The sequence below is a fragment of the Chrysemys picta genome, chromosome 10, assembly GCF_011386835.1.
Source record: "Chrysemys picta bellii isolate R12L10 chromosome 10, ASM1138683v2, whole genome shotgun sequence".
NCBI classification, from domain to species: Eukaryota; Metazoa; Chordata; order Testudines; family Emydidae; genus Chrysemys; species Chrysemys picta.
This window is the reverse complement of record NC_088800.1, coordinates 77,699,232-77,722,704: the sequence shown is the minus strand read 5'-3', so window position 1 is coordinate 77,722,704 and position 23,473 is coordinate 77,699,232. Positions and strand designations below refer to the sequence as shown.

At 47.4% G+C, this 23,473-nt stretch overlaps 1 protein-coding gene across 1 annotated transcript; it reads right to left on the bottom strand.

Moving 5' to 3' along the window:
- Positions 1 to 232: 232 nt before the first annotated feature.
- On the bottom strand, positions 233 to 23,240 carry AMZ1 (archaelysin family metallopeptidase 1). Its single transcript, XM_005289095.3, has 7 exons — positions 22,916 to 23,240; positions 15,055 to 15,388; positions 14,224 to 14,391; positions 13,161 to 13,289; positions 10,999 to 11,162; positions 8,694 to 8,870; positions 233 to 3,347 (listed from the first exon to the last, which is right to left on the bottom strand). Exons 2-7 carry the CDS (start codon positions 15,356 to 15,358, stop codon positions 2,781 to 2,783), a joined length of 1,509 nt encoding a protein of 502 aa, XP_005289152.2. The 5' UTR covers positions 15,359 to 15,388; positions 22,916 to 23,240; the 3' UTR covers positions 233 to 2,780.
- Positions 23,241 to 23,473: the final 233 nt, after the last annotated feature.

Genomic DNA, 23,473 nt, shown 5'->3' with positions numbered 1-23,473 from the left:
TTGATCCTAGATTCTCTGAACTGGTAAGTGGTTGCTAAATCAGTGATTATACTATAGCAAACATTTCCGTAGTTGTGGAGCATGAAGCAGGAGAATCTAAACCAGGGGTAGGCAACCTATGGCACACATGTCAAAGGCGGCACACGAGCTGATTTTTCAGTGGCACTCACACTGCCCAGGTCCTGGCCACTGGTCCGAGGGGCTCTGCATTTTAATTTAATTTTAAATGAAATTTCTTAAACATTTTTAAAACCTTATTTACTTTACATACAACAATAGTTTAGTTATATATTCTAGACTTATAGAAAGAGACCTTCTAAAAACGTTAAAATGTATGACTGACACACGAAACCTTAAATTAGAGTGAATAAATGAAGACTTGGCACACCACTTCTGAAAGGTTGCTGACCCCTGGTCTAAACTCTTCCATGAAAGCAGAGATACTGTTGACAGGTTACTAATAGCTATAAGCAAAAGTGTCTATAGCCAACCAGACTCTTACCCCCTTTGCGCCCCCTCCTCCCCAGGTGTCTTGCCCCTCCCTGTTTTTGGCATCTCCTAAATAGTGAGTGGGACTAGCCACGCATTCCCTTTGTTTTTGTCATTGTCCGCAAGGGAGACTTCCATATCTCTGCACTTCAGCTTAGCCACTCCTCTTCTGTATTCCCTTTGCAACTGTGTCAGAGCTGAGAGCTGCCTCTGCCACACTCCCCACTAGATTATCTAGCAATATCACCATCTTGCATTAGTAATATCTCTCTGGAAACTGTCTTAAATTCAGCCTTGTAACTTGGCTCTTGCTTGATCCTGAAGTAAAGGGGCAAAAAAAGGAATAAGCTCTTGTTAAAAATAGTCAATGTAGTAGTCAAGATTTGGGATAGTGGATGGATTTATAGTACGAGTATGATTTGTTTTAAAGTTTCTGCTTGTCTGAAAAAATCTTAAATGGAGTGATTTTTTTTTTTTAACGTCCTTAGTATTTAGTCAGCCAGCAGGTGGCGGCAGCAGGAGCAGCATTTACATAACATGGATTCCAGATGTGCACACTGGAAAAAATGCCTTTCCAGTAATTGACATCATTAGTTTTTTAGAAGTCAGAACCCCCATTGTTCTTTGTATGAATCATGCTGGTTTTAATTTTTTTATACGTTTTTCTTTCAGTGAGCTTAACTTAGGTCACTACAGATTTTCTCCTGCAATCACCTGCATTAGCAGGCCCCAAGTTTTCCTCAGGTGTCTTCCCCTGAACTCTCTACCTCCCTTCCCGCCTCTCCCACCCTCCCCCATGGAATTCAAAGTTTATTGTGGCCTTCTCAATCTCAGATTGTAGGGGGGGCGGGCAGGAGACATGCTTAGTATTCTCATTAAAGCCCAAAGCTCCAGCCTGGTAGGAAACGCCCCCCCACACTGAATGTAATAGACTCAGTTTTACTTCCCTTTCTGCTTTGGACAGTTGGGAATTAAAGGTATTTTTAGATCAGAACAATCTGAACTCTGACCACGAAGCTGCAAGTTGATGAGTGTATTATCAGTGTTGGAATTCTGAGTGAGACTATAACGGGGAGAGTCCGCCCCCGCCAGCACACACGTCTCTCACTATTACAGGGCTTGAAAAACGGTCAGCCTCTGGAGCGCCGAGCTATAAATAACTGGAAAGTTATTGCCTGTAGTAGCAACTGCAGGGCGGGCTCTGCTGCAGCTTTCTCTCAGGAGAGGCACCCATGCGTGTGCAGCAGAGACCTGGGTCTTGGGGAAAGGAAGGGGAGCCACGAGTTCCCTTGAAGCTAACACCACTGATTATGTTGGATAAGCAGAAAGGGTTCTTGCTGCTTGCTTGTTTGCTGTACCCCTCCTGCCTGTTACGTAAGAATGGCCATACTGGGTCAGACCAAAGTATCCAACCCAGTATCCTGTGTACCGACAGTGACCAATGCCAGATGTGCCAGAGGGAGTGAACCTAAAGGTAATGATCAAGTGATCTCTCTCCCGCCATCCATCTCCACCCTCTGACAAACAGAGGCTAGGGACACCATTCCTTACCCATCCATGACTTAACCTCCATGAATTTATCCAGTTCTCTTTTAAACCCTGTTCCTCTCTGCCTCCCCCAGACCACGTGTCCGCTCTTCACCCGGACTCCACAGAGCTATGGTTAGAAAGCCTCAGCTCTGCGCCTGTGCTTGGAGCAATCTGCAACGTGTGGGCCAGGGACATGGCTGGAAATAGACATTTGGTATAAAACACAATGAAGAAACAGTTTCCATGCTTAGAGCTCAAATGCTGCATAGCCTGAGGCCATGACTACATTGGAAAGTTTGCATGGGTTTAACTTGCATCTGTTTTTAAACCAGTTTTAGTTAAGCTGATACATACTCCTACGTGGACACTCTCTTGTTTTGATTTAACATAAACCAGTTCCCAGCCAACTTAAGCCAAACTGAAATATGCCACTTCGATACCAAAACATGAGCATCCACACAGGGCTTTGTGCGTGTTTGGATTCACAGCTTGGGTTCATCCGGTGCGACTTTCTCATGTATATAAGCTCTTAAAACACCTGAATGATTGAAACAAATTCCACGTTCAGAACCTCAGAAAAAGAAACATCTTTCATTTCAGGAGGGAGTTCCTGTTTCCTTCTCAGCCTGACAGTAACTTCTGGTGAGAACGATCAAATGCATGGCAATCGTAACAAAACTTAAATCAAAATGATGAGCTGAACTTGCTTTTCCCAGCTCAGAAAGGAGCAAGGACTGTGGAAGGACAAGTCAGACCAAGCGCTAGTTTTCCTCCCAACTCCAGCGATGAGGGGAAGATTCAGCTTTGGACAGTTTTCTATAATTCAGTTTCCTCCGCAAGGAGGAGAATTTGTCTCCAAGGACTTTCCTTAGCCCTGCGTTGTCTCTGGGGAAGGGCAGATCCTTCCTCATGGTGGGGAGCTGGCCTGTAAACATTTCCCACTTAGCCAGGCCATCCACAGTTTTGTCCACTTGAGCCAGCTCCTCCTCAGAGACGTTCTTCTCCAGGGCAGCGATGCAGGTTTCCAGCCATAGTTCATAATCTTTAATGATATCTGTGGACTTGGTGGTCCTGCCCAGCTGCTGCTGGCTGTGCGTGTCAGCCGGAGACACAAACTGCTGGTCGTGCTCCAGCTCCTGCCCAATGGAAAAGGCTTGGCTGCAAGTGTCTGGTGTCAATGGCTCAGACAGGGAAGTTAAAGGCTCAGAGTCATTCTCACAGCACATCCCAGAGTCCGAGCTGAATGGCAGGATGTCCTCCGATGTTGATAGGTCTGACTCTTGACTAGGCCAGGTAGACAACACAGTTTGTATCCAAGCATAGAGTTTCTGTGGTGGGAGGAAAAGGTTTTCATGTTAGAGTGACTTAGCGCAACAATGTAAGTTGGCCAAGATGTTCAAAAGTGCCAGGTAATCTCAGGTCCCTCAATTTTGGGGTGTTTGTAAGACACTTTAAAGGCGTGTGATTTCCAGGAGGTGCTGAGCACCCACTCTGAAAACTGGGCCCCTTTTAGGCATTTCAAGTTGGGCATCCCAAAACTCAGCCATCCCAAATCAGTAGGCACACTTTAAAATCTTGACCATACAGTAACAAGAGTAGAATAACACTGCTAGCATTCCAAATATCATTCAGGGATGACTCCTGCTTGGGTGAGACTGGGCCTGGAATACTTAAAAATGCTTTCACAGCCTGTGGTTCTGCACCATTCCTTGCAGTGATTGCTGCTAGAAAAGACTGGGACTAAACTACTCATGAGTACCTTACAGATGATGGTAGAGAAGTAGCTGTGTACTCCCCTGGTGTTACTCCCCCCCCCCCCCCCCGCAAGAATCTCTGTGTGCCATATAATCTGTGTAAAAGCAACACAAAAACAAGTGCCATCTCTCTAGAGGAAGTTAGGTTACATGAATATAAATACTCCTGAGGCAAAGCTGAGGAGTCCTGTTTCATGAACATATTCATTCCTATTTAGCATGCATTTTCAGTCTAAGAGCAGCTTCATCTCTTCACTTGAAATACATGTAAGGAAAGGCCGGGCTCTAGGAAAGCATTAATAGAAAATAATATTTTAAAAGGAAATCTCAGAAATTTTTCATGCTATAATATGTCAAACAGCTGCTTGCTTCTGGCACACTTTTTCCTTAGGCTTTTGGGAATTAATCAAAGCACTTGACAGCTGCCAACTGATAAAATTTGGTCTCCTTGTCTATTGAGCTGGCATACATGTTGATTCTTTTTGTTCCTTAGTGTTCACACCCCCCACTCCTATCTTCTCACATACTGATGTATCTCATCTTTGTTTTCTGTTACTCCCCAGCTGGTATCTCTGCAAAGCTATACACTTCCTCAAGCAAATACAGTGGCAGCAGTTAGAAAATACTAGCATGGGGCTGGTAGTTAATGTATTATTTAATGATGTGAGTGTACTGTGCTTTCTGCTCCTAGTGAGGATGGTGCTGTGTGTGGTCCAGCAGAGGGCATCAGTGTTGCACTCTGGCTAAGTCTCCAGGCCTTATCCGCATAAGCTGAGGTCCCTTTTCCCAGAACTTTCCAGTCCCCTATAATTGCCTTCTTTCCCCAGGCCAGTGACAGAAGCAGTACAGAGATCAAGTTGAGTGGGTGGGGGCGAGGAAGCCATGGTCCCTATTTCAGTCTCTGCGTGAAGCCCTGGAAAAGAGTTTTGTAGGGGCAGGGGTGCTGGAACAATTTGTATAGTGGGGTGCCATTGACCCAAACTGTAAACCCTGTGTATATAATGGAAACCACTTCAAGCCAGGGGTGTGTACAGTTGAGATTCCCTATAGCCAAGAAAAAATGCAAAGGGAAGACTTTCTTTCTGCCTTGCTGTGATCGCTTTTATACAGTTAAAGCCAGTTGTGCACACACCCAACCATCCATGCACATGTTCAACAGAACATGCATCAGAGCCTGCAGAGGGTCCAGAGTGGAGGGAGGGGCAGGGATGCTGTCTGAAAGCTGCAGCTACACCCTGGATTTTATCATGGTTCTTTAAGACATCAATGAAACTCAGGAATAATCAGAACCGCCACTCAGTCTAAAACCACCTGAGGGGGGAAAACGTGTATCCAAACAAAAAGATAGCTGAAGCCAGGACATCTACACAGAGATGTTGGGTAGAGATGTGTGAATAAGGGATTTTTCTGTTCGCAGGTAATTCCGGGGGGTAAACGTTTTGGGTCTACCTGAAAACTAAATTTTTTTTTTTTAATTTTTGGCAAACCAAAAAGTAGGGGAAACAGTTAACTTCGGATTAACAGAGACATTTTGTTTTGACAAAAATCAAACCTGTACTTTTGATTTTGATCATTTTAAAACCTTTTTGATTTTTATATCAAATTGAAGGAAATTCAAAACTCGGTCATTTAGAACCAAAAATAACACAGAATTTCAAAAATGTCAGTGAAAACATTTTGATTAGGTGAAACTGACATGAAGTTACAAAATGCTTTGGTGTTGCCAAATCTGCATTATCTTTTTTTTTACAGAAAAATTCAACCAGCTCTAAGGTCTTGCTCATTTCAAGTCAAGAAGAGGGAAGAGCTGTCCCTGAAATCCCTGTCATGGAGCGGGGGGAGGGGAGTGGAATCTTTTTCTATCTTTCAGACTCTGTGGTGCATTTTAAACAAGCCATTTAAGGGTTTGTGTGGTTTTAGCTTCATTTTTCTGTTCTGCTGCTTTACCAGATGGGGGCATGCTGCACACGCTTCTCTTATCTGCAGGAGCCTGTGAAATCCATGGCCATGGGAAGGCTGCGGGGACAGAGCCTGCACTTGAGCACTGCTTGAAGTCCACTTTTTGACATTACGAGGGAACAGTGCTACTCAGATTTTAGTACAGGGTCACCCTGTCCTCGGCCGCAGCAGTGGCATCTCCATCAGTGCGCAGGTGGTTAGGCGGGAGCAGTTTGACCTGCTGATGATGTTTATAGGTGAGACAACTGGAACTGAGCAATTTGCAGAGAGAATAAAGTCTCTGCCTAAGGGACTGCTGGGGTGTCGTCGTCTGCAATTAGCTGCCATTTGCTGCATTCTGAAGGGGAAAAGGAAAAATATCTTCCATAGTGAGCCGGAGAGAAGTCATCCGTAGCAGGACTGATTTACATCAGCTAGTGAGGGAATGAACTCCACAGACACAGGGCTATCCCCTGCTTCAAGCCAAACCCTGCTACACCCCAATCTGAGCATCATTACTCCATTAATGGGCCTTTTTAACCAATTCTCTTCCCAAAGGCTGGGTCTGTGGCCGAGCAGTAAGTTAGGGCTCGTCTTCGCTGCAGCTGGAGCTGTAACTCGAGCATTGCCCGCCCCAGCTCCTGTTTGCACGCCCACCTCTAGCTTGAGTTGGTTCTTTAAATTAGAGCTAGCTGGCCCAGCAGGGTGCTAAGGCAGTGGGCTGCAGAGACTCTGAGCTGCTTGAGTGTTTTGTGGTGTGACTGCTCTCACTCCAGCTAGCCTGAGCTCGAGCTTACGCTGCAGTGAAGGAAAGCCCTTAGGGTCTGGCTACACTGAAACGCCTGCAGCAGTGCGTCTCTGCGGCCAGGGCTATAGGCACGGGCTTGCGCTACTGCACTAAAAATAGCACCATAGACATTCCTGCTCCGTTCTCTGAAACCTACCTCCACCCTGCGTTTCAGAGCTCAGGCTCCAGCGTGGGTGGGAACATCTACATGGCTATCTTTAGTGTCCTTGCGCAAGCCCGAATCTGTAGTCTCAGGCTTTGAGACTCAGTGCCCCAGAGTGTGTTTGTAGTGTAGACATACCCTGAGTCGCTATCCAGCTGCTCTCCTATACTACAGCCTTGAAGGGAAATGTTGCAGCGGGGAGAGCTCGCCGCACAGAACAGCCTGTGACACTCGAAGGGAAACAGGGAAACTCTGTGTAACGTAAGTGCAGCCTGGATTTTTTTTGCTCTAAATTGGTCAAGATAAAACAAACCCTGGATGATGTCAAAATAGAACATATTTGAATGCAAACTCAAATCAATTAATTGCTAAGAGTTCATCCTCTTACAGAAAGATTGCCTACCTCCACCCGCTGCCCTTCTGCCCGTGACCCGTGCTGCCATTTCTGGCCTTAGCAGCATTATCTGATATGGGGAAGGCACAGCTTTGTGCCAGGCATTAGCCATATTGGTTGCTTCTGATCTGGGCTGTTGTGCAATTTAGGGAGATTGCTTCTTCCGGTTGAGGAACCAATGAAAGGTAAAGCTGATTCCAAACGCAGGGCATTGGCTAGCCGTGGCCTCTCCGAATATGCTTTGCAAGCAACTTTGCTTTCTGGCATGATTTTGCCTCCATATGCTCAGTGCCCTCTGCTGTCCTGTTAGCTATGTAACCTGTCTTTCTAGGCACTTAGCTACTGCATTAATGCAGGCCCTATAAGCCCCTTATGGAGATGATCACAACTCCACTATATAGCCCTGCATATAGTCAACTCAAGCTGCTGCTTTATTGTCCTGGAGGCAGTTGTGACGTTTGTGGGGGAGGAGTGAGTTGGCTCCTCTTTTTCAGGGTTTCTTTCACTGTGGCTGAGGGGAAACTGAGCTAATTACAGTATTTACTGCAATGAAACGGGTGCGGAGGGAAACCAGTTATGGAAACATTTAATTCAGGTAGTGTTTCTCTGTTGGAAAGAGAGAGAGCTGCCTTGCAGAGGGCAATCTGCTGCTATTGTTGCTCTGTACTTGTATTAACAGTAGCCCAGAGAGGCTGGGTCTGAGGACCGCTCAGTTTTGGATGTAGAGCAGATGGCCCAAGATCTAGATGAAGAGCACTAGTTCTAGCCTCACCCTCTCAGTGACTGGCAGCACAACCAGGTAGTGTGTTCTCCCCAAAGCATGTTGAAGTCCTTCTGCGTGAATGTGTCGCACTTCCAAGCTGAATGAGTAAGAACTTGGGGTGAGGAGGGGAAGAACCTAGAAAACTTCCTGGAACTGCACAGCTAACCTTATACAAGGTGACAATACAATGCACCGAAGTTTAAAATAGGCAAGCCTGGAAAAATCCAGTCTCTGAAGATGATTCATGTGCTAGAGAACTAATAAAATCATGTAGAAGATAGGGCATTTAGCATGACTTGTAGGCTTGCTTCGTTTGATGCTTTATGTAATACACCTGTCCTAAGACTAGAGTCCAGCACTTTAGATACTCAAGGGAGATGCTTCTTCCAGCCTTAAGGGGCAGTGATGGCGTCTAAAGCTAGTTGTGCTATTAGCATTTCCTTGATGGGCCAGGAAATCCTGCTGTCACACAGCACTGTCTGAGCAGAGGACTGGGACCCAGGAACTTCCACACGCTAACCACAGTTCTGACATTGCTTGTGTCCCTTTCCCTTTGCCTCCATTACCTCATTAGTAAAATGGGGGGAATAGTGTTGTGCTCGGGTGTTGTAATATTATTGTTTGCAAAGAGCTTTGGAGATTGTGTTTAAAGTGCTAAGAATTAGTCACAGTGAATGTGTATGGGATACCCACCCTGTCTATTGGATCTTGTGTTAAATATCTTTGTAATTCATGCCAAATGCCAGGGCAGAGCTCTGTGCATTTCTGAGCCCGGCCCTTACTTGAACATGGTGGCCAGAGGCTGTGATTCGCAGCTGGGCTACCTGGCTACTTTACCCCTTTGCCCCAAGAGGACTCAGCGGTCCGTATCTCACCCTGTAGCGCTCGATGAGTTTGAAACCCACAACGTATTGCAGCTTCCTGAGGCAAACTGGGCAGGGTTCCAGGGGCCGCAACAATGCTTCGTCCAAACTCAGCGCGCCCTGCATGATGCACTGTAGCCATCTGCAGTTCCCCAAGCCAATCAGGTGGCAGATCTCATGACACGTAACCTTTCAGGAAAACAAAGTCGCTTTGTTGTTAAAAACCAACCAACCAAACTTTCACCACAACCTCCTCTTTGCTCAATCCTGCCTCATTCAGGGAGGAGAAAGAGGAATCCAAGCTCCTTGTTTGTTCAATCATGGGCATGCGCCAGACTTTTCCACTAATGCCCTCCAACCCTGACACCGAGGGATGATCCTTTTCTGGGGCGAGAGGGGAACTCAGTACCCTGAATCCCAGACTATCCCTAGAGACAATGTCCATGCATGGGCTGAGAAGGGGGAGTTTGGATGATGTTTTAGTAAGGAACTGAGAGAAGATTCTTTAGGTGGCACATAGGCATAGGTAGGGCACTATGAAATCCACAGCCATGAAAAACACGTCCGGGACTGAAACCTGGTCTTGTGTGCTTTTACCCTGTACTATACAGATTTCACAAGGGAGATCAGCGTTTCTCAAAGTGGTGATCCTGACCCAAAATGGAGTTGCAGGGGGGTCACAAGGTTATTTGGGGGGGGGGTCGTGGTATTGCCACCCTTACTTCTGTGCTGCCTTCAGAGCTGGGCAGCTGGAGAGCGGCAGCTGCTGGCCAGGAGTCCAACTCTGAAGGCAGCACCTCGGCCAGCAGCAGCACAGAAGTAAGAGTAGCAGTACCCCAACCCCCCCCCCCCCCCGACACACACTAACCTTGCGACCCCCCCCCACTCCTTTTTGAGTCAGGACCCCTACAATTAAAACACTGAGATTTCATGATTTCAGCTATTTAAATCTGAAATTTAGGTTCTTTAACACCCTATGATTGTGAAATTGACAAAAATGGATTGTGAATTTGGTAGGGCCCTAGTCATAGTCCTAGGAACACTAGGCAGCCACTTGCATCACCTTCTCCTTCAAGGGGAGGTGTGACTTGTGCCATTGGTCTCTGAAGGACACGTGCTGTTCCACTGTTCCACAGGAGGGGAACAGTTAAGAGACCCGCATCTGTCACAATGCCCACCCCAAGTTACCCCCAGAGACAGAACCTGGGTCCTTCAGTACCACAACACAGGCTAATACACTTTGAGTTACTTGCCCTGAGCTGGTACCAGACGCACCTAATTCCCAGCCTTCCAGCTTCTGGACAGCCTCTGCTGCTTTCAACTTCCTGGGCAATTGTCCAGCATGAAAGATGTTGATGATTGAGAGTCCCTCTCCTTCCCCTGTCATCCAGTCAGGCTGCCTCCCGCTCCCAATCCGATCCAGAGGGAGCTAGGGAAGGAGCCCAGGGCAGGGAATGCCAAGTGCCAGCTGGGGAAGCAGAGAGGGAGGGAGATACAGGGCCAGCCCTGCAGCAGCAGGAGCTGCTACTATTGCTCATAGGCCAGCCCTGTGAGGAAATACCACAAGCCAGAAGCACAGCTGGGGAGAGAGCATAGGAGATGTCTCAGAGGGAACACTGGAGTGGAGAGGTCTATGGGGATTATGAACATATTTGTATATAGATGTGTGTAAACTTTTCTCGGGCTCTTTTTGATGAGCTCGCCCTGGCAGGGATTAGCGCCAGGTTTTCCTCCGCTATGGACACCAGCCACTGGAGGGAGATGCAATTGCCTACACCTTGCCTCCTGCATCCATCACAACGTTCGACACGCAACTCTGCCACGCTGCCTGTGACAAGACTACCAGACTACGAACGACGACTCTGGGATAGAGAAGGTATTATCCATTCATCAACCTAGTGCTGGCCAGGCAGGACCGTCTAGTGTCTTGAGCATGAGACTGGGAGCCAAAAATGACTTGGTTCCTAATCCCAGCTCTGCCACACACTCACAGTGTGATGCAAGGCAAATCACGTGACCTCTCCCGATCTGTAAAATGGAGATGATCAATCCCAATTCCCTCCCAGAGCCAAGGCTACAACCCAGGAGTCCCAGCTCCTGCTCTAACTACTAGACTCTCCTCGCAGGGGTGTTGGGGGGAATGGTCAAGCAGTGCTTTGAAGATGTAAAGCGTTATGTGAGCGTAGGCACACTGCTGGAACTTTCAATGGCTTTTGCTAGGTCGGTGTCACTCCTCTTTCAGGGAACTGTCACAAGCTGCTGGCACATAACCCCCACATTGCAGGACATTGGCTTCTGTGTAGGTTGCTAACCGCACCTTGCAACACTGAACCATCTCCAGTACACTGAACAGCAACGGACGGTCTCGGGCCTTCTCGGTGACCTCGCGCAGCTCCTCTCGCCCGGTAGCTGGATTTAAGGTGGTGCAGCCTGGCTGGGGGAAATTGCCAGAAAACCTGGCAAAGCTGCAGACACCCACTTCTACAGAAAGAGGCAAATAAAAGTGAGACAGGTCCTCTTAGCCTAACATCAGCCTCCAGCATCTGCCTCTAGCCTTAGGCCCCATGATGGGAAACTGCCTTAGCTTCATCCAATAGAACCCTTCACCCTCCACTGCACTGAATGTGGGGGCATGTGCTCCCCTAAAGGCTTAAGAACATAAGAACGGCCATACTGGGTTAGACCAAAGGTCCATCTAGCCCAGTATCCTGTCTTCCGACAGTGGCCAATGCCAGATGCCCCAGAGGAAATAAACAGAACAGGTAATCATCAAGTGATCCATCCCCTGTCGCCCGTTCCCCGCTTCTGGCAAACAGAGGCTAGGGATGCCATCCCTGCCCATCCTGGCTAATAGCCATTGATGGACCTATCCTCCATGAATTTATCTAGTTCTTTTTTGAACCCTGTTAGTCTTAGCCTTCACAACATCCTCTGGCAAGGAGTTCCACAGGTTGACTGTGCATTGTGAAAAAATACTTCCTTTGTTTTAAACCTGCTGCCTATTAATTTCATTTGGTGGGCCCTAGTTCTTGTGTTATGAGAAGGAGTAAACAACACTTCCTTATTTACTTTCTCCACACCAGTCATGATTTTATAGACCTCTATCATATCCCCTTTAGTCATCTTATTAATCTCTTATGGCAGCTGTTCCGTACCCCTAATCATTTGTGTTGCCCTTTTCTGAACCTTTTCCAATTCCAATATCTTTTTTGAGATGAGGCAACCACATCTGCACGCAGTATTCAAGATGTGGGTGTACCATGGATTTATATAGAGACAATATATTTTCTGTCCTATCTATTTCTTTCTTAATGACTCCCAACAATCTGTTTGCTTTTTTGACTGCCGCTGCACACTGAGTGGATGTTTTCAGAGAACTATCCACAATGACTCCAAGATCTCTTTCTTGAGTGGTCACAGCTAATTTAGACCCCATCATATTATATGTATAGCTGGGATTATGTTTTCCAATGTACACTACTTTGAATTTATCAACATTGAATTTCATCTGCCATTTTGTTGCCCAGTCACCCAGTTTTGAGATCCTTTTGTAGCTCTTTGCAGTCTGCCTGGGACTTAACTAACTTGAGTAGTTTTGAATCATCTATGCCACCTCACTGTCTACCCCTTTTTCCAGATCATTTTTTAATAGGACTGGGCCCAGTACAGACCCCTGGAAGACACCACTATTTACCTCTCTCCATTGTGAAAACTAACCATTTATTCCTACCCTTTGTTTCTTATCTTTTAACCAGTTAGCAATCCATGAAAGAACCTTACCTCTTATCCCATGACTGCTTACTTTGCTTAAGAGCCTTTGGTGAGGGACCTTGTCAAAGGCTTTCTGAAAATCTAAACACACTACATCCACTGGATCCCCCTTGTCTACATGCTTGTTGACCCCCTCAAAGAATTCTAGTAGATTGGTAAGGCATGATTTCCCTTTACAAAAATCGTGTTGACTCTTCCCCCAACAAATTATGTTCATCTATGTGTCTGATGATTTTGTTCTTTACTATCGTTTCAACCAGTTTGCCCGGTACTGAATTCAGGCTTACCGGCCTGTAATTGCCGGGGTCACTTCTGGAGCCCTTTTTTAAAAATTGGCATCACATTAGCTATCCTCCAGTCATTTGGTACAGAAGCTAATTTAAATGATAGGGTACAGATGACAGTTAGTCGTCCTTCAATTTCACATTTGAGTTCCTTCAGAACTCTTGGGTGAATACCAGCTGGTCCTGGTGACTTATTACTGTTTAGTCACCGGATTGTAGCTAGTCAGCCTTCCCTGCCTGGACCAACAGCCTCTTGGTGGCTTTGAGCCCTGAGCTCCCATGCTTTACGTTGGGAAATCCTGTTTCCTACCACTGGGGTGTTGATTAAAGTTGTGGGGCTACTCTGCCTCCCAAGCAGTGGTTTAAGGTAAAGCGCTTTCTTGCCCATTCCCCCCATGGGAAGAATACAGGATGTCACTTGCACCTTGTCCTGGCAGAAATTTGCCAAAGGTGAAGCTCCAGGTCTCACAAGGGTACAGGTCCAAGAGAGTGAGTCCAAGGACGCACAGGGCATCTGGAGGTTTGTTGTTCTTCAGGAAGGTCAGGATCCCATCTGGATAAATGGAAGAGAGAAGGTAAAAATCCAGTCCCCCATTTCTACTGTCACTGGGATGGAACTTGGAGTCCAAGCCACAAGCTGGTGGAGGTGCTGCACTCAATATCCAGGGCGAAGGGGATGGTCCTCTTCCTTGCTCTTTATCACCCATTCCCTCTACTCTGGGCACCAGTAGACCTGGCTTCCCTGGAGATGCTGCTGCACGGAATAAAGCTAAAAGAGAATTCTAAGGACAAAGACACAATGAGTGAATCCTGTGCCAAGCCACATGAAAGAAAGGAAGGCTGGGTCAGAGCACAGAATTTCCCTATGGGCACCTCAGCCCTGACCTGCAACAGCCCTGCTGCTCCAGCACTGGGCCTTTCCAGAGCACGCGCTGCCAGCTGTACCAAGCAGCGTGGCGGTCTTGCATTGTGGACGAATGGTCACGCAACACTAGCCTGGCAACCAACAAACCCATTTCACCTGAGACCTAACTGAGATTTGAACTCCAATTTCCGCGTATGAAAGGCTAGTGCATTAACCCACCCAGGCATTCATTTAATTTGGCTTTAGGCAACAAATGAGGGAATGATATAAAATAGTCAAACAGAATGAAATCTAAAAGCACGTTGTGCTCTCTGAGGGAAGGTGAGCAGCAGCTTTTACCTCGCAAAACTGACTTTAAAGAGAAAAACAATGAAAAATAAAAACCTGGAGGAAAAAGTATGATGAGCACTGCCCTCCTGGTTAGTTATTGTGGTTTCCAGCCCCAAAAGCTGGGTTTTCCATGGAAACAGGATTTCTCCCTTTTCCCTCCCTTCCTCCGCTGTGTAGGCAGAGAAATAATATCACAGGCATTTCCTAAGGGAGCGGATATGGGCCGAGAGACTGTCGTGAGCCAGTGTGCCAGACGGACTTCTCTGCTGGCTCCGCTCGTCTCCCTCCTTACCTGTATGGAGCTGCGCTCTGTCTGAATCTTGGCTCTGTCGATAGCAGCAGCGGATGGAGGAGATGGAAACAGAGGGAAGGCACTTGACGCGAAGGCCCAAGAAGAAAGACTCTAGGCAGCTTCTGAGGGAATCCAGCAGTGAGATCCCGGCAGGCTCTTCAATTAGATCTAAGAGCAGAATGACAGGGGCAGGTCAAAACGTATTAAGGGGTTTCTCTGGGGCTAGTCAAAGGTATGGTAAGGGGTTAGCTCTGCCAAGGGTCTTTCAGGGTGGTTTCCAGGTCTCTGGAGCCAGTCATTCAGACTCGGGGGGGTGTTTCTCAGAGACAGGCTGCTTAGGGGATTAAGTGCTGTGGGGAGTATCTCTGTCTAGTCATTTACAGGGCAGGCCACTGAAAGAAGTTAGCTCTATGTGGGGTGTCCAGGAAGTCATTTGGGGGCAGGCAGGCCATGCAGAGAGCTTAGCCATGGGGTGGGGTGTCTCTGGGACCACTTTCTTAGTTCACCATTTTGTATGTATTTCTTTCCAGTTATACATAGAGAAACCACTCCCAAGGGCACATAATGCCCGTGGGGTGGGACCCGACCTCCAGTTGTCAGCAATGGCTCTTTACTGTGGATCAAAGGCAGCCCTTAGCACCACTATGCATGATCAATCGCAGGTTACCCAAATGTAAAGGTTGTCCAAAAAGGCCTTGCTGTGGCACTGGCCATTCGCAGGCTCAGCCCTTGGACAGACGAGGCTGAGGTAACGATGGAGGGTTGACGATGTTTAAAAAACAACAAACTCCCGTTTGTTTAAAAATGTCCCACATCAAAGATGCGCATTACCTATAGGCTGTAGGTATATGTGCTTCTGGCAGAAACTCGGCTTCTTCGTTAACATGGAGTGATAGAAGGTCTCGAAGTCCTCAGGGGCATCAGGGTGGCTGAGGAGCCAGTCAAAAGCAGTCCTGATCAATAGAGTACAGAAGAGTGTCCTCTGGGGATTGTATGCTTCGGAGAGGAAAAGTTTCTCTGTGCTGGAGAAGGCTTTGGCATAGAGCTCCTGGAGGGCAGGGTTGGTAGAGATAAGTGCGTCCTTCAGAGCTCGTGGCCCAAAGCTGAATTCCTGAGCATGTCTGCACTGCAACATTGCTGACAGGCCCGGGGGCTGTGGCACTGCCTGTAGAAAGTGAATCAAATCATCAGCATTTAGCCTCACAGGGGACCTGGGGATTTGCACTTGGGTAAATCTGCCTAACGATTTCAGCTGAGATATCACCGGGTGCTCAGAGTTCTGTGGTGCTGCTGGCTTGGAGTCGTATACTTTTGTGGTGATATTTGTTACAGGAGTACTCTGTTTCTATGTATATGTAAACAGTTAATGAACCAGTGGATGGCACACAAGAACGTAGAGCATAGTTCCTGGGTTCTGAGAGACCACTGCCAGTAGCTTCCTCTAGCAGCTTTTTACACTAACAGTAAACCATTCATTTGTTTTATCCATAGCCATCTAGCTAGATACTTATAGGGCCCCATCTCTGTAATGTCTGAGCACCTTTGTGCAATGCAGTAAATATTACAAGGAGGTAAACACCCTGCAAATCAAAGCCTGCAGCTGAAAGGCACGATATTCCCAGGATACTATGTGTTATTTCCAGATTCCTTGCACTGGAGTTCCTCGCACTCTAGTGAAGACGCAATAAATTGACCACCAAGCGCTCTCCCGTTGACTCCAGTACTCCACCGGAGTTAGAAGCGTTGGCGGAGTCGACGGGGGCGCGTCAGCAGTCGACCTACCACAGTGAAGACACCGCGGTAAGTCGATCCAAGTACGTCGACTTCAGCTACGTTATTCACGTAGCTGAAGTTGTTGCATAACTTAGATCGACACCTCCCCCTCCCATCCCCTCCTCTCCTACCCCCACCTGGTGTAGACCAGGCCTAAGGTTGTGATTTTCAGAGGAGCCCCATTCAACTCCCATTGCAATTTAGACTTAGCCTACGACTACATCTTAGCCTAGGAACTTGGGGGATGGGGGTGGAGAGGAGGCGGGGAAGTGCTGTCCAAGACTATCCATCCCAGATTTACACTGAGCCCAGGGCATGCTGGGAAATGACTTTGGGCCTTTGTCAGTGTTGTGGAAATAGCCATGCAGTGCAAACATGGTCAACATAGCTCACAGTTGGGAGTTTTCTTCCTGAATCCTTGGTTCAAGGAGCTGCCCAGTCGGCTGGACACAACAGAATGAAAATGTTCAAACAGAAAAGCATTTCCTTGACAGCTGTGAAACAATGTCAAGGAAAACTGAGGAATGCTGGGGACAGATGCCAACAGCCTGTCCGTGAAGAGGAAACCAGCAGAACACACAGCTCAGTTTTCCAAAGCTTGTGTTTCTGAAATGCAGAAGACAAGACAGTGATAAACATCTTGGCATGATGGTAAAAGGAGGCGAGCCTGCTGTGTGTCTGCAGCGCAGGGAATACAGCATTCCAGCCAAGGGTGCTGCACCAGGAAACTGACTCTTGCAAATGCAACACCACCTCCATATGTACAGCTAGATAATGGCACCTGCAGCCATAGTTCTGTGGAGTTAGAATGATAATCAGTGGCCCTCTAGGGTAGCGCTAACAATAATTCATTAATTGTTAATAAATACCATGGGCCAAATTGTATATACAACTTATATACTTTTCTGTATGTCCTAGATGCTTTACAACTAAACAAGTAACCTTTGGAAAGACTAATGTGTGTAAACAAGCATTAACAGTGACTCATTCTGTGTGGCCTTTGTGAGGCTGAAAAGGAGAGCTCCAGAGAGGGAAAGGGATGAGCAATATCCCTTTGTGTCTGCAAGCCTCGGATTCCAACAGCCCCAATGCCTTGGATTGCAGAGGGCACAGTAGTACCGAGGGAGGCAGTGGGGGCCTACTCCAATCAAAGCTTTACATTCAGAAACGATCTACAACATTGTTTGTGCCCAACCCGCTGGATCTGCCAAGGGATGGATCCATAGATTCCATGGGCGGAAGAGACCATTGTGATCATCTAGTCCGACTTCCTGTATAACACAGGCCATAGAACTTCCCCAAAATAATTCCTAGACCAGATCTTTTAGAAAAACATCTCACTTGCTGCAAACTATTGACCAAGGTGAAGATGCAAATCTACAAGTCTTGCGTGATGTCATCCCTGCTCTCTGGTTCAGAAACATGGACTACGTACGCTAGGCACATCAGGAGACTGAACAGCTTCCATATGAGATGCCTGCACAAGAACCTGAAAATAAAGTGGGAAGACAAAATACCAAGCACAGAGGTGCTGGAGCATGCAGCACTGACACACTTAGAAACCACTATTAAGAAGAGGAGGTTGCAATGGCTCGATCATGTCGGGAGAATAGGAGGAGACCGTATTCCCCAAGGATATTTTGTACAGAGATTTGTGACGGCTCTAGAAAGTGGAGTCGCCCTATAATGGTGATACCATGATGTGTGCAAAAATGATATGAAGTCATTCAACATCAATGTAGAAAGCTGGGAGGAGTGTGCAGAATCCCATCCAATCTGGAGGGAACATCTGGCACTGGATGCAGCTCAACATGAAGCGGCTTTGATCCAGAGAATGGAAGCAAAGCAAGAAAAAAAGAGAGCAGCGTCCTGTAATCTTGGTCTCCAATTCAGACAACACATGGATCTGTGAAACTTGTAACAAACTGTCACTCTCAAATTGGGCTTGTCAGCCATAAGCAGATTCATCAGGCACCTAACTAGACCTCTGACGTGCACACCATGATCCAGTGGATTGACGGTTGCCTAGAGATATACACACACTTAGAACCAAAGGCTTTGGCTTTTCATCTCTCACACTCCAGACCAGCAAAGACTTGGAGCACTGAAGAAGTCTTACAGGAGCTGTAAGATGAACTGTAAGACTCCAGCCTAGGCATTGCTATCTGGATGAGCAGATGCCATAAGATGGGACCTTCTGAGAAGAACATTCAGTGTGTGTGTGTGTGTGTGTGTGTGGCTTTTGTTAGTACCTTGGGACTTTACACTATATTGTACATATTATACAACTACTTTTACTGGGGAGTTTATGACTTGAACTTTATTCTAATGGTTGATATTTCCCCCAGGAACACTACCTAAAAATACAGCTTCATCTCTCAGTTGGGTATAGTCAATATATTCCTTCCAGAGCTGACAGTTATCCATAAATGGTTCTACATGCAATTCAGTTGCTCATAAATTATTCTCTTTGTAAATCAGCTACCTATAAATTATTCTCTGTAATTGACAATTACTTATGAATTATTCTTGTTCTAATTCTGTAAATTATTCTCAATATATTGACATTGCTCCCTAGGATAGATGTGTTTGGAGGTGACAGTAACGGCATAATTGAGAACATATGTAGAATAAAACAGCACAAGTACTGAGAGGAGACAGGATTGGGCCCTGGGTGAACAGATTATATGTAGTGTTGGTCTGGTGGGAGAAAAAATGCCCAGAACCCCATGGGATTTGCTCAGCACGTTCCGTGATCTAGCCCTAACCTGGGCTTAGATCACTTTAAAACCACCATCTGAGCTATTTCTTTTATACATCGTTCTACTCACTTTCATACAAACTATGGATTTCAGATTCAGAGAAGGAATCTTTTAGATTTTGTTTCTTCCCCTCTGAATTTCTGTGAAGTGTTTAGAGACGAATTAATTTTACTAGGCACTTTGAATGTCTGAGGGATGCTAGCTGAGTCTCTTAAAACTGATTAATTGGTTAAATTAGGTGCTCTGCTGTAAATAAGTAGTCCTAGTGCAGAAAATTCATAGCCTGTCAACCTAAATGAAAAGCCCAGAGTGTGCATATAAAGAACATTAGCTAATTATCAGAGCTAATGCTCTAATCACTCAGTAGGTCCCTTCCCGAGATCTGCAATCAGTGCTTGCTACTGCTACTTTCAGATCATCCTCTTATTTCCAGTACAAAGGGAGATGCAAGGCCGAAGGCAATTGTCTCAATTTGCTGACATGTATTGAAAAAGACTTTTTGACTAAGAGGCTGAACTCTTGATGTATAGGAGAGTCAAGGTCTGAGAGGAAGGGAGAGCACTAAGAGAAACCAGGGTGTTTAACCCTCATCCAAACAAAATTTGCGTTCCCCTGGCCCCAGTGGTACTTGCCTACACATACTCCCATGCTTAGGCTGATGCATCCTGCACTGAGTGGGCCCAGCTGTTGAGGTCAAAGGAGTACAAACTTTTTGCTGGGTTCAATCTTGAGGGGTGGTGAACACCTGCTACTCCCACTGGCTTCAGAGGAAATTGATGGTGCTCAGCAGGTTGCAAGATCAGGCTCCTCTGCTCAAGGAGAAAAGAAAATGCACCAGGGCCCAACTCATCATTACTGTATCAATATAAAGTACCACCCAATCAGGACTGTTGTTTTGCACCCACTTTGCACTGTGGTAAATGGCTTCAGAAGGTGCAGGGCCCTGTGTGCTTCATGCCATAAGGGTAGATGAAAGAGTCCTGTCCCCACAGTTACCACCTGATTCTGCTCAGCCTTATTTTCCTGGAGACATTACAAATGTTTGTCACTTTGAAACAGATGCTTCATTTAGTCTCCCAGGCATGAGTCATTCCCATGGCTGAGAGGGTTTCCCATGCATAGATGTGCATTACTGGTAAGACAATTTACCTGTCACATTGTAGCTGTGATTGGTCTGTTTTATTATTGCAGGGGGGAAGAGAATCCTCCAAGCTCTTACTGAATCAGCCTCATGCAGCTAGCGGCATTGAAGTCAAAGAAATGACTCGTGAGTAAAGGTTTGCAGGATTAAGGGCTAGATTTGTAATGGTATTTAGGTGCCTAAAGATGCAGATACGGTTGAATGGTTTCATGGGGAACCCCTTGCTTTCCTTTTATTTATTGAAAAGGGTGGATTCCAACACAGACTCCTTCGGGTATTAATATGTATTAAGCAGATCCATTACCCGAACTTCATTCTTTTCTCTCAAGGGTTTTTATATGTTGTGTTCCCCGATGGATCATGTTATAATAATTCTTTGCCCTCTTCTATAGCACCTTCCATCTGATGAGTTCGAAATACTTTACAGACATTAATTACAGCCTCACAACCCTCCAGCAGGTAGGATGAATGAAATGGGGGACTTACTGTCACTGTTAGTATTTTATATAGTGTTGGAGCAAATAGTCACCAAAAGAACTGATGAGTAGATGATTTCATTCATTTTTTAACGGGCTATTTCTTCCTGTGCTCATTTTAATGTGTATGGGTAACACCCAGGGCCGGCACTTCCACTAGGCGACCCTAAGTGGTCACCTAAGGCGGCAGGATTTGGGGGGCGGCATTTTGCCGTCCTCGGCAGAAATTTGGCGGTGGGGGGGTCCTTCCACTCCAGGTCTTCGGCGGAAATTCGGCGGCGGGTCCTTCACTCGCTCCTGGACCCGCCGCCAAAGTGCCCCGAAGATGCGGAGCCGAAGGACCCCCGCTGCCGAATGCTCAGAGGAGGAGCGCTGCTACCTAGGGTGGCAAAAACCCTGGCGCCGCTCCTGGTAACACCTTCTTCAACAGTGCTTAAGTCACTTATGTGCTTTTGAAAATGCTACCATGTGTGTGTATGTATGTGGTGGTATGGCTGCATTTTTCCTTCCTTGTTCCTAGAGGAGATACTGCTGGCTACTTCATATCTGGGTCTCAAAACTAGGAGATGGGTAAAGTTGTCAGTTCTCTAGAATGCTATGTGTGTTATATCCTGCAAAGTCAGGTGGGGATTGGAAGACATGATGAAGCATATAGACCTGTGAAAAGTTGGGGGACAAGAGCAATCCCCTGCCCCCATCCCATAGCAAACTATGCCACTATTTCACACGCAACTGATAACTGAGCAACCATATATGTACACAAGCAGGAAGATCATTTAACATAACTTTTTTAATAGAAAAATCTTGCTGGAGAAGTACCCAAGTGCAAATCATTCACCGCTCAGGGCACCTTAGTCTTCCCTACACACATGTAGATCGACCTAATGCTTCTACAGGTCGACCCTAGTAGTTTCCTGAATGTTTTAAACATTTAAATAAAATTGCAGTGTTGTTATAATGGTTTAACACATACATCTGTGCTCTGATTTAGCCTCTTGACAGTTGTTATGGTAACATTTCATTTTTATTTAAATATAGATGCATTGCACTGATGCCCAAAGCATTTTACAAACATTAATTATTCCTTGCTTATTGCACCAAGCTGAGTTTTTTTTTATTTTACCAATTTTGCAAATTAGGAAACTGAGCTACACCCACTTCCTGGGACTTGCCTAAAGCCCCACAGCCAGCGGCACACCTAGGAATAAAATCCCAGATCTCATCTAACCTGGTGCTCTAAGCACTGGACTGCATTGTCTTGCATAAAATCCCTTAAGCATAGTTGATAAGGCATATCTTCAAAGAATTATTTTAAATAAACTGAAAATGTAAAAGCACATCCTTGTTTTGATGACAGCTGTAGTCTCTGTGCTCATGCTGGCTTCCTGCTTGGTTCAGTCCATTGGACCTGGACTGACAATGCAACAATTCCACCCCTGTCTCCCCCTTACTGAGTCAATCCTAGAGCTGCAGCAAGGTTCAGCTCCTGTACTTAGCGGGAGAGGCTAATAAATGTTTGCGTTAATGTTACGGCAGGGAAAAGCCTCTACCCGTGGAGAGACTAGTAAGCCTCTTGTTTTCCTAAAACACAGACCCAGCCTTATTGTATCACCCGGACCTGGAGCTGGGCTATAGATACACTACACCCAACCCTTTCCCCTGCTGGCAGTGGTTTCCCATCAAACCTGTCACGTTTGTCAGGTACAAGGAGCTGGTATTTGCTTTGATCCATGCTGGGCCTCTGGCTTACTATATGTTAGTCTCCATAGGTCTGACCCACATTCTGGAAGCTACTGCTCAGTACTTACCTTGTAATGAAAGAGGGGCCAGGGCTCAAGCAATTTTTTTTTACATTCATAACTGCTGCCGCAAGCCCAGAGGTGCTGGTGCCCATGAACTGCCAAGCCTAGAGGGACCGAGCCTCACAGCTCTGGCACAAATTAAGCCCTCGTGCTGCCCCACCCCTGTGCCAGCAGCCAGGCTCCGGGAGCACATCCCTTGCAGCAGCTCCTGCCTAGTCTGAGCCCAAGGTCCCAGGGCAGGGCGCCTGGGCTACACGCCTTCCTGAACCGCTGTTGTATGTACATTCCGGCAGCAGCCTCCAGCCCTGAGCCTGGAGCCCAGGCAGAGAGCGGTGCAGGGGGCTGCCCGGGACTCCCCTGCAGGCTGCATTCCCACCCTGGGGGAGCTCCGGCCGGAAAGGAGACGGAGGCGGCACGGACTCTCCAGCACCAGGCGGAGACTGACCAGAGGGGTCCCGCTCAGGGCAGTTAGTGACCTGCTTTCCCCTCTCCCCATGAGGGGCGTGAGCTCACTATTTTGCACACCGACATGTGTTCCCCTTAGCTGCAGCATGGTTACTCCCCCGCAGGGGTAGGGGGAGACGGGGGCTGCATTTCCCCACGGCCCTCAGCTGCACCGTCTCGCCCTCCCCGTTATCTATCTCCGAGGGGCGGCCCGCGCTGCCCTCCGCTCAGCAGCGCCGCGGGATCCCGGGTTGCAAAGAGGCCGGGGCGCCGCTTTGCAGGAGCAGGACTTACCTGGGGAAGCAGCAGCCGGCGCCTGGTCTGCAGCGGCTGGGCCGGCGCGGAGGCGAGAGGCACGCGCTGGGTGAGTGGGGATGGGGAGGCTCCAGGACTCGTGACGTCTGTTCGGGGGGGTCCGTGGAGAGCTGGTGCTGCGAGACCGGGGGCGGGGGATCTGCGCCTTCCCGGGGAGGAAACGGGCCGCGTTGGCCGGCCACGAAGCGCCCCCCTCCCGGGCACCCGCGCTCGGGAGATTCCCAAACGGGGTGGCGGGGTGAATGTGTCTCCCTTGCAGTTCGGGTTCCCGGAGCACGTGTCCGCAGCGATGCCAGCTCCGAGGGCAGCCGGTTTGAGCACAGGGCAGGGTCTGTTCACACCGGCGCTGCTGCGGTTGTTAAGGGGTGCCGTTTACACTGGCCTGGCGCCAGTTTATGGGGTCTGACATGACCATGGGGATCCTCGGGAGTTCTGGCCCGGATCTGTGGTGCGTCAGAAGAGCATTTCCATCAGGCTGGGGGGGACTTTGCTTTGATCACTTTTACCTCTCAAAGGACACAATAATTGAGGGTCAAT

What these genes read in the sequence shown, in the direction of transcription:
- AMZ1 (XM_005289095.3), bottom strand. Translation starts at nt 15,358, where the DNA reads ATGTTGCAGTGCAGACATGCTCAGGAATTCAGCTTTGGGCCACGAGCT. An exon ending in CAAATTTCTGCCAGGACAAG is followed by an intron (nt 11,163 to 13,160) that starts GTGCAAGTGACA and finishes CTCTTTCTGTAG; the next exon opens with AAGTGGGTGTCTGCAGCTTT. An exon ending in AGATGGTTCAGTGTTGCAAG is followed by an intron (nt 8,871 to 10,998) that starts GTGCGGTTAGCA and finishes TTTTCCTGAAAG; the next exon opens with GTTACGTGTCATGAGATCTG.